This window comes from Tubulanus polymorphus, chromosome 1 (genome assembly GCF_964204645.1).
Source record: "Tubulanus polymorphus chromosome 1, tnTubPoly1.2, whole genome shotgun sequence".
Taxonomy (NCBI): Eukaryota; Metazoa; Nemertea; class Palaeonemertea; order Tubulaniformes; family Tubulanidae; genus Tubulanus; species Tubulanus polymorphus.
Genome location: NC_134025.1, coordinates 10,134,883 through 10,146,713, shown reverse-complemented (window position 1 = coordinate 10,146,713; position 11,831 = coordinate 10,134,883). Strand labels below are relative to the sequence as shown.

Genomic DNA, 11,831 nt, shown 5'->3' with positions numbered 1-11,831 from the left:
CCCTCTTCAGAAATATAGACTTTGAAATTTTTGAGTTTCACAAAAAGTTAATTCCCTAGCTCATGTCATATATAGGGTTAAATAAGGCTAAACTGGTTTTTTCATTTCTTAATAATTCATCAATGTAGATATTCCTCGATATCGCCATCCATGATGAAATAACAATCATCAAAAATTCACTGCAACCATAAAAACTCATTTCAGATCAAAAAGAAAATCAAAGCCTTCTTTATTCACAACTTAAAAATAACAATACACTTTAAGCAGTCAACACTTGTTTATAAAATTAATAATGATGATGAGAATGGTATACAAATATATCTATCTAACATTAATGTGACCATAAGCATGCAGGTTTTGTCAAAATCCCCACTCCAGGTCTTAACCTCATGGATCTGCCCAATTTCCAGCCAGTAGTTCTTCGAGTTAAAACTCGACCCCATAAACTTATCAAGCTATCGTTAAGAGTTATACACATGCACCCCCTCAGACTTTCCACCTGTGAAAACATATTGTTTTGTGTCATCCGAGGAACTTCTTCATTTTAAACCCAACAAACATCACAGAAAAATTGTCAATGTTTGAAGGGGTGGTTCTATAAGATAGCGCAGCACTTTGGGATAAGTTGAATAAAACTAATGTTAACCATCACGGAATAATTGGTCCAAAGAAACATGTTACGCTAGCTTCATATTCTTAAGCAGTATCATTACTGTAACTCATTAGCGACACAACTATTGAAAAGGGAATTAAAGAATTCTCACTAACATACCAATTATAGCTTCTTTATGGTATTCAAACTTTTGAATAAAAACTTCAATAACATAACTTGACATAAATATAATGAATGATATGGATCTTTGTTAACACACTTGAGTATTTTCCATGAGAAATTTAAATTCCTGGAAAAGCAACATAATGTGCATATTCATTACTGCGAAATCTAATCTTCAATCTATATTTCAGTACTTGTTTTTGTACAAGGCTACCAAGACTTTGAAGAATTTTGGTGAAACCACATGCAAGTTTGCTTTACGACAGCCAAAAAATACAAGCGCAGATGATGGGTTGTGGCCAGGAATTTGCTTTGAAATTCATGAATGAAACATAGAATGTAAACATACGTAAAATATATACATAAAGAAATAAAGTAAACATGCAAAAATGGCTAAAAAACTCTTACATTTCATTAATTGACATAACACAGTGAACCTATCGAATTGTGAACCCTTCACAATTTGTAAAACAAGTCCATCGAAACAAATGCCAACATTTTGAAATAGCTGTAAAATATCAGCTGTGCCGTGTGTAATAATACACTACAATTAAAACCCAAGATTATGCATAAACCCAATGAAAGACAGCAATCTCAATGGACGACTTCGGTAATATATAGTTTTATACAATATAAGGAGCAGTATTCGATCACGTTAGTTACATAGAAAAAACTTAAGCTATACGTATAAAAGAACATAATGCACACACACACACGTATTAATGTCAAAGTACTAATCGATTCCCGATGCTGCCAAATATTCAAAACAGAGCGTAACAGCTTGACCAGATGAGTTATGGAAAGTATTTAACATTCCTGCATTTTCATCAATTCGTAGGCCAAATGAATGTATACAAAATTTCAAGTTTCAAAATTTTGAATTCGGGTATGAAATACAAAATACCGTCATGGAGACATATAACTAACTACGTCTATAGGTAATTTCAATATTACATACTCTTCAAACCGCAAGGACCACTGTAATGAATACATCGGATCTGAAGTGGCTCAGGTGAAATGTCTTGTACAATGAAAATCCAGATGTAAACAATATCTCTGGATTGACTAACCTCATTATTATGTTATATAGTGTCTCTTGAATAAATATCAAAAAATATACGTACACTTAAGATAGTACCTGTGCATATAATGATTCTCTAATTTACAAAGCAATATATTAAACGCGAGTTTCGTCATTTCTTACAAAATCACCAATCATCAATTATAATTTATAGAAACTATCAAAACATATTTTAATTAGTTCGTTCAACGTCATAAAGATGAAAACCGGTACCATAAATTTATATACAAATTCATCTAATAACGTCAAAAAACACCTGCTACGATAAAATGTAGCACATAAGTAGTTGAACATCATGAATAGTTGCCAAGCTGTGAATTGCTGGTTGTCACAGGAAACTTCTAAGAAACAATAACTAACAAACTCCGAAGAAATGAACTGCCTGTATTTTACGTGTGAATAAACAGATACTAGAATTAAAAGTTGTCAATTTTAATGATAGATGTATTATGATCTGCTTTTCAAGAGTTCAAGCATAATATATGCTTAAATCTCAAGTCTGCAAGACTGATTTATGGTTGCCGATATGAAAATGACATGTAAAACCCAGGTCCCAGTGCTTGGTCCTGATTTACCCAACAAGGTCTCAACATGCAGTTCGTAATGAATATGGAAATATAAGGTAACAAATGGAATGGTTTCAGTCCTAATGTATCAAACATTATTCAAACATGATCGTCGGGAGAATGTAAAACAGGTAACTGGTAAACCTTAGATGAAATATATATAAAATCCCTAATTCCCTTTGATTGAAAATATTCTGCAGAAATCATGATAAGCACGGAGTGATGTCTGTCACATTAGGCTGATCGCGATGTCACGGTTTTCGGTGTCTGTAAGAAAAAAAAAAGAACTTTGATAAATTCATATTGCTATAACCCTTAACAACAATTTGAACGGTCAATATTTTTCTCAGTCATAATCTCAAGTCGACAGCACTGAGCAATATCTCAAGTTGTACCCAAGATATATATAATGTTGTAAGGCCAAAAAATTGATACTTGTTTCTCCTTCGCGCTGGGCTTCAAATTTGACCCGGCCAGCCGCCTATCTACACTGTACACTACTTTTTGCAAAATCATGATCAAGTTAACTATAACAGACCCGGCAGCAAAACAAATGAACTGATTACAAATTTTTTTCGAAACAACCCAACCGATTAAGAGAAACAAGGTATCATTTTTTTAAAGCCTAAAATCCAATCTCGTTTGCATAAAACATATTACTCTCATAAGATAAGCTTATATCTAGATAAAGTAGATTTTCAAGTGTTTATATTCATTCATATACATTTTTCGTATGATGCACTGTCAAGGCACTAAGTTTATTCTGAACAGTGCCATGACAAGCAAAGTGCCATCAATTACGCTACATCTTACCAAATGAGCTGCATAGAAATCAACATCAGATTCTGAATATGGGACTTTCCGGATATCAGAGTATTTCAGTTGAAGAACGTCCCCAACTTCGCTCACAATTTCTAATGCCTGCAATTCAAATGTATTCATTCTTTTTAAGGATTAATGTTAACTGGAACAAATTTTAGCTAGCTTGGTAGGGAATTTCTTTAAACATTTAAACAAAAGATGCAATGTATTCACTGGGACTGAAGAAGTCCCGAGCCGGCTAAAGTGAAATAAAAAAAACCCAACCTTTTCAATATCTTCATACGTGTGAGAAGCGGACAAACAAAATCGAGCTCGCGATTCTATGATAGGCGTCGCTGGAAACCCGACGACAACAGTAGCTAAACCGCGTTCCAAAGTTTCTCGGCCGAATGCACTGAAAATTACAACAAAACGCTATCAGGTGAAACATCGATAACATCGACAGCACTAGGTTTTTCACTGTTCAGCAGGGAAACGACAAAAACAAAATCTTAACCTCTTCATTATCACTTGTGACGAATATTTAAGTCACAAATAATGACCTTCTTTCACCATGCATTGCGTATATTTACGTCGCAAGTATACGTGATTACTAAGATTGCTGGTGCGGTTGGTCAATATGCCGTTGGTGTGTAGCTGTACTAAATAATAGTTCGCTTCAACTAGTTTTAATTTTTACGTATGCATGGAGGATTGGTAGCTCATATATCCAATTGATTTGAATTGAATGATGTCATCGGATTCGAATCCTGGTGAGGGTTGTTACATTATCCGTGGTAGTGAAGAGGTTAAGTACATACAATGTATTATTTCCAACGCAATTTATGAGATTGTTAATTGACTACATAAAATAATTTATTGATAATTCAAAATAGACCATACGGTGGAACCTCGTTAATATGAATCTTGTTGGCAAAAGTGCTGACTAATTAATACCTTATAGTGCTGGAGATAATTTGAAAATTTAAAAAAATTCCACCCTAGTGTGTTGAATAACGGGAATACCACTCAAGTGCGTACACACCGCGAGGCAGTGTATCGTTAGTTACTAGTATTTCACTGTTTGACAGGTGCTACCATTTTTCAAGAGAGAATTACTAATTACTAATTACATCAATACACGGCAGTGCGGTGTACTAGCAAAATTTATCACTGATTTATACACTGCAGTGTAGACACACTGAAAGGGTTAAACAGGTTTGGTAATATCCAAAGCTTGAATGAAATACATATGTTAGCTGGGACATGCTGGAAATGATCGTAGTAAATAGGTTTCATCTTAAACAGAATCGTATCGACGAGGTTCAACTGTAGTTCTCTCCTAAATCGGGTCTTATTGAAACCTTGAAAATGAAACACCGTAACAAATCATTCAAAGCATCGAGCCATAGAAAAAAAAAAAGTATACGCAAAACATACGCTATTTTAGCAGGCTTGAAAATCAACAACGGCACGACTGGCGAATCTTTATTTCCGTAAATAATGAATCCCATCTCTTGAAGTCTACGTCGGAAATATCTCGTATTCCACGCTAGCTGCTGAATTCGTTTTTGACCTGCGAATAGAAAAACGCTTCACTGTGTAAAAAGATTTCAAATTTCGAATACGCGAAGGATAGAAGCTACTCAGGCAGTGCTACCAACCCTCATCGGATCCGTCTTGGCCGGAAATAATCTTCATGCTGGTTAGTATTTGCTGCGCCACAGGTGCCGACATACTGCATGCATAGATAGAGCTATGGGAATGGGCTCGCAGATGAGAGATAATTTGCTGCAAATACCGAAAGAAAAATTAGTTTACCCGTGGTGAATAAAAGCCTTAAGCAGCGACAGATGTTTGTAACACTGACTTTTGAAGCCGCTATGTAGCCACCGGCGGCTCCGAAACTTTTTGTAAACGTTCCCATCATGATATCGATGTCGTTGGGATCCAATCCGTAATAGTCCACGATACCGCGACCAGTTCGACCCGTCGCACCGATACTATGCGCTTCGTCTAGGTAGATGTACGCCTTATATTTCTTTTTTAAGCGTACGATATCTGGCAATCTAACTATTGAACCTTCCATACTGTAATTGATACAATGAAATATCATTGATTACCCAGAGCACAAATGAACCTAGCAACTAGGGTCACAATAGAGGGGGGCCACTTTCCACCGATATACGAATCCCCTGAGTTTGCCATAATGATGACACTAAATTCCCTGAGTAAATCAGAGAAATTTCTACGCTTAAAATGTTACAATTCATTCATTTTCAGTGAATCACATACACTAATAAAGCAAAACGTGGGCAATAACATTATCCAAATTCCTTGAATGAGCTCCAGGTTTTTGGTGAAATTTTTCAAACTCCCAGAGTTTTCCCTGATTTTTATGATTCCCTGAGTTTCCCAGGTCAATGGCCACCCTGCAATCAAAAATTTGAAAAGTCGCAGGGGCCAGTTGCTAAAAGGTTGGTCGAAAATAACCAGCTGATAAATACCATAGTAGCAATGAGCTTTCAATTGTCGCTATGTCAATTATCCACTAGTTAACTCTAACCAACTTTCGAGCAACTGGTCTCAGGATTCTTTGTACCTGTAAATCCCCTCAATAATGATCAAAATCTTTTTCCAAGGTCGGTGAGTTCTCGGTTGACCATAGACGATCGCTTCTTGTAATTTCTTTTCTAGATTCGCCATATCTATAAGAAGTACAGAAGCCCGTATTACGACAACTTCATACATGAACGAGTTTGGAATGATTTCACCGGTCTCGTGAAGAAATGATTTAATTTCATTATCTGTTGAGAACGGTTTTTACCGTTGTGTTTGAAGGTTTTAATCGCTGCACCGGTCAGACGTGAACCCAGCACGAGCGACGCGTGGTTCAATTCATCGCTCAATATCAAACAGCCCTGAAAGTATATCAAAAGATTTTGTTGAATAGCCAATAACAGGGTATCCTTACCTTAAAATTTCTCAATACATAGAACGATAACCACCCACTAAATAAAAACCCACTATTTACAGATTAAAAGATTAAGGTGTGACACCTGACGATGATCTCTAGGGTGAGATCGAAACGTCATGCCTTGTATATATTTTAGATTGAATAAATAAATTCTTGTCTTTAAATTCTTTTAATCTGTAAATAGTGGGTTTTTATCTTATTCTCAATACATGTAGTTCGCCTTCGCAATTAGGGTTTAGTAGGGCTTACTGTTCAGAAGAAGAGGAACCCTATCGCTATTCTATAGATTCTTACTATCTATTTTACGCTGTTCTTCTACCATCAAATGTATATTCAGATTCCTAACAGTTTCTAAATGCTTTTTAAAAGTTAACAGAAATATAACAATCTAAAAGCATATCGACTTTCCTATACATGAAGCCTTTCCTAGTTGCCTTGTTCGAAAAAACCCAGAACACACTGGCCAGAATTGAGTAATTAAGTGCCATTCAAGTTCAGCGTCTGCTTGCTCATAGCTGATAGACTGGGAGTTCTGATGCCGGTGCATTTGTTTTTAACGGCAACTACTAATGCCTGCCAAAATAATAACAGCGTTCCTATTTTGTGGTCTAGATTTAAGATGGGCTCTCTGCGCAATTGAATTGTCTAGATACCAGTCGCGATTCATACCACATTACGCACTAAGAACAACCTCATCAACCTCTTATAGCCTAACCAGCCAGGCTTTTTTCATTTCAAATGTGTCTGGCGTGGTTATGCAGAAAACCCTTTGTATACTGTCAAATTTGAATTACTCACCTTTCCTACTAACGCCGGCAGATTCATCGAATTAGTTGCGAATCCCATTCCAAACGTGATTGCTGCTTCTTTGCCGACAAATTCTGCCACTTTCCGTTCCAGTTCCAGGTGAATATCCAAATTTCCTTTAAGGAAATATCGAAAATTAAACTAAGGGTCTAGGGACACAATGCCCACTTGGTTAAATGATTGATCTGGAAATTTCAATATTCAACACACGCTGGTAAAAATATTCACTAGACCATCGCCTTGAAATTCCCACGATCATAGAACTTGTCACGAGCTAGAATTTTGCTATTGAATGTGATTACAAAATATGCATAAGTATATGCGGTATATGGAAAATTGTTTAATTCAATAATTTACTTCAATAATTTATTTTTAAAATCTGGTAGGCCTAACCCCAATTCCATGTAAGGAGATGTTTCCTATGACAATGCTAACAATCATCAAACACCAAATCTAATCGTTAAAATCAGTTGATATTTTCCTTAAAATACCTTATTTTTACATCAAGCGTAAGGATTGATTTTTGAGACTAAGATGTCTATAAAATCAGTGTTCGCCTCAAGGATAAATCCATTCTAAGGTAAACACTCACCTAATTCCTGTCGTGACCCGGAAATTCCGACTCCATACGTTCTTACAGCTTTCATCGCATCATCAGCGCATGATCCCTTGTTTTCAGCGAACCCGAGATAGTTGTAAGAGCCAAAATTAATCGCTTTCGTTTTCTTTCCTGTGAATCTGTTATCAGTAGCAAAAAGGTAGCAATATCAATAGCAAGGTGCAGGAAAAATCCTATGATGATAATCATAATCAGATATCTAATGTTAAATATTTCTTATTTTTATCAATCAATTCAATGTTGATTTACAATGTATTGGGTAGACAGTTTTCAGAAAGTATTATCACAGGGTCCCTACAGATAAGTCATTCCTTGGATATAAGGAGTTTTCAAGGAAAAAATGACTAATTTCAAGGAAGTGACTGCATCACTTTCACAGCCCAATTGAAATAGACTCCTAAATCAGAACTGTGTTTATCTTGGTAGAACCATATTGATTTGGCAACCGCCTAATTGGGTAAAAAAATCCTGGGGCTGGTTGCATAGTCATGGCTTAGACTTAAGACCAGTCTAAGACCAACTGAGTTGTATAGCCAATCTAACAACTCAAGACCAGTCTTCAGATTTAAGACCACTTTCGACAGAGCAACTGGCCCCCTGGTCTCAAGTGTACCAATTTAGACGTAGTCTAACGTACAAACTACAAACATTTCTAATTGCCTATTCCTCAAAACTTTGAGTTGCTCATTCTCATTAGGATACTTTGAGACACATGAAATCGGCGACGACTCGAAAAAGCACGGAGACGGCAAAACTGGACGCCGCCGAATAAAATAAAGAAAACGCCTTACTTAAAATTCCAACCGTAATCTTCGGTGACCCTGTCGAGTAGTTCTACGTACGCGCCCGGCACCGAACATATGGGCCGATTCCAACAATCCCGTATACGCGTGTACAAATTACGTGTGTAGAAATTCTCGAAGCTCTGATATAGCGGAACAAAGCCCTGCGAAAATAAATGATCAATACAAGTCATAGGCGATAACGGTGCTCGGACTTGATCTCGAACCCTGAAATTAAGCCTAGCCTACATCGATAAAAGTAACTGGAGGCGACCATCCTCCCCGGCAGGGATTCGAACCTGATAGCATCGAGATTGTCAAGGTATGAAATCCTGCTACACTAGACCGAGTGCGCAGCTTAGGTGATGCAGCTTAGGTGATGGTATTATCAGCCAATCAGATATCCTGTTTTAATTAAGCCTAGGTTTAGGTTATATAGTTCTTCCTTGAAATTTACCTCAGCGATTATACAACGAGCAATCTGATTGGTGCCGCAAGTTTTCGTGCGGCAAAGCTGCGCATGTAGCTTCGCACCCGGTCTAGTGTGGCAGGGGGTTGAACAAGGCATGAGTGTAGTCATAGCACATTTTTTATGAAAAACATTGATTACTGTTGAATCAAATATGAAAATAAACGCTGATTAGAGCGCATAGCCAAAGGCATAGACACTTATATTAATTTGCAGTCGCCCTAATTGAATACCATCAAGGATATCGAAATCCGTTTGTTATGAATTCAAACGACACGAATGCCACCACATTTTTGGAATGATCAATAGAAAACTCAAATCCATGTTATAAATGCCACCTGTTACTTAAGTACAAACTATGCCACAAATGATATAAATTTCAATCCTATCCAATTGTGGGTATGAATTTCAGAATAATTCAAGGCATCTGACATGCATTCATCGATTGATTCATTTTAGTCGCAAAATTTGAGAAAAATATTACAATTACGTGTATAGATTGTACTGTACAATTTCGCGTTGTCTACTAGTCTATCTAAGATACTGTATTCTAGCAGTTATACGAAACTTGTCTTGTGGTCGCTTTCTCATTTCTAATGATCTCAACAACCACATTATTGCACTGATTAAAGGCCTCGTGAAACCGGTCCCTGGTATTCAGACTTCCCTATCCATGAACCCACTTTGAGAAAATGAAACCAGAAGAATGACAACTTGTGATTTTCACAACTAAAACCAATTACCAATTTCTCCATATCAACGCTGACTAATAGTTGCTTCCAAGTGCTGGGCCCAGTTTCACGAAAAAGTTAAACCCAAATTTTTGGTGTAATTGCCATTGGTTAGGCCTACTTTATGTTTTCAATGAAGAGACAACAATTCAAACCTTAAGCTAAAGATTTTGAAAAATTCCACCCCAGTGCTCTACATAACAGGCCTACCGCTGAGGACCGCTGTGCTGTGGTTTATCATTAATTACCGGGTAGGCCTACTTATATTTCAACACTTACTAGGTCCAACTTCCAAGAGATATTCACTAATTACTAGTAACATCACAAGTCCATAACCAGCCATGTTTTTGGGGAGTTTGCTTCTCGTGAAAGTGGAACTTTTTGTCCACGCTGATGTCGGGTCCGGGGAGTACTCAAAAAGATGCTAAGAGGAGAAATTTCACAACTAGTAATATTTGGGGTGAATTTTGCCTACGATTTGGCCCCAAGTTTGGAAGCAGGCAAATAATATGAAGGAAAACGAATGAGAAAGTGTTACCAATGGGTGAATCTTTTGAAACCGATACTCAAATTTTCTTAAGGCCGGCATCTGGGCGGAACTTCGTCAATGAGCAGGGCAGGCGTATTTGTTTGAACCCCCCCAAATACAGGCCAATATCAATGCACAATGATACGGCGTACTAGCCAAGTCCATCACCAATTAATACACCGCACAGCACTGTGTATGTACTGAAATGGTTAATCCTAGCCTTTTCATAAAATTTGACCCTTGGTTATGACAAGACCAGAATGAAAAGCTAAATGGCGTTGTCAAGTATAAGCCTATATCTCTGGACAACAATAAGCAATGTTTACCTCCTTTATCGGTTCCTTCATAGCGGAGATGGCTCGCGATTTCTCGATTCCCAATTTCCGTAGAATATCACGAAAATGCCCTAAAATGATCAAGATACTATAACCGATATACGTGATGACAGCGACTACCAGTGGGGTCTCCTCAAAACTTTGATAAAACATGCCACTTGAGTTCTGAAAAATTAATTTGAAAATTTGATTAGAAAAATGCAAAACAGGTTGATCTCATTTCCTAAACTCTTAATAAAAAAGGGGCTCTTGTCTTGTTATAGCATAATAAAATTACCCAACCTGGCTTTGGGAGGATCGACACCTCTCAGACTCAGCATTTCATGTTAAGGCTAAATGACAGAAATTCAGTTTCTTGATCAGATACTTTTTGTACAAACACAAAGCCCATCTCATTATAAAGAAGCGCAAAGAATGTGGAATAGGTAACAAACTTAAAGCGCAAGCAATTCAAACATGTCACGACTGTTATTCCTTCAAAATGACAAATATCAATATCATAGTTAAATTGTGATTTGACTAGTCACTAGGTAATTAGTAATTTGAATTCGAACAAATTTTACTTTAAAGAAGGCTTTCTGGGTTTAGCTATTTACAATCTGGTATTAGGCCTATGTAAAATCGACGACCAAACCATAAAAACATAGGAATTACATTCAGAGATGTGCGTAATTTGTACAGACTATGTTTTGACATGTCAAAACATATCAATATTACATAACTTTTCCAAATTATCCTGCCAATAAATCCAAACGCCGGCTTACCTCTTTCTTCTTAGAGTGGCATTTGATAGTACCGTTTTTCAAGTGATTCAATCCGTTCCTCGCGCCGCAAGAGCCGTTATTTATCAGCTCAAGCGTCGTATCGCCCTTGCCATCACCCATCTTCGCGACGAATAGCTTCCCTAACGCCCGACGTAAGGCGGCGCCACTAGCCGGTTCAAAACTAAACGCGATAATATCGGCGCTGCGCCGGACTCCAGTCCGACCGATATTACAAACTTCGTCTTAACCTGACAAAAACGAAATCAATTTTTCTGGTTTCTTAACATACTTTCCTATCCTTAAACTCGGATTTCACTTACCTCAATTTGGTGAGGTTCTATCAGCCAGTGCCGACCCACATGATTTTGGGTTTATTCAATCCTTATCAAAAAATCCCTAGTCAGACCAAGCAGATTTTACCTGAATAAATAAAATAATAAAAATACAACTTTCTAGTGGAGAGGCGATCTTTCTTTCCTGGGCAGCTGCCACTATCCTCATCCCACTGACATAAAAATGACTGTATGCACTTGAACTCTCCTTTTCTAAATGATGACTCTACCATCACGAAGAAGACGACACCGACACAAATATC

General features: G+C 37.2%; 1 protein-coding gene across 1 annotated transcript; it reads right to left on the bottom strand.

The window, feature by feature from the left end:
- Positions 1-19: 19 nt before the first annotated feature.
- LOC141913139 (serine palmitoyltransferase 2-like) lies at positions 20-11,366 on the bottom strand. The gene is made up of 13 exons (XM_074804602.1): positions 11,237-11,366; positions 10,464-10,637; positions 8,418-8,572; positions 7,600-7,745; positions 6,999-7,123; positions 6,051-6,144; positions 5,826-5,931; positions 5,094-5,313; positions 4,888-5,014; positions 4,664-4,799; positions 3,509-3,638; positions 3,236-3,343; positions 20-2,689 (listed from the first exon to the last, which is right to left on the bottom strand). The coding sequence occupies exons 1-13, from the start codon at positions 11,354-11,356 to the stop codon at positions 2,657-2,659; spliced, it is 1,674 nt and encodes a 557-aa protein (XP_074660703.1). The 5' UTR covers positions 11,357-11,366; the 3' UTR covers positions 20-2,656.
- Between the last annotated feature and the right edge of the window lie 465 nt (positions 11,367-11,831).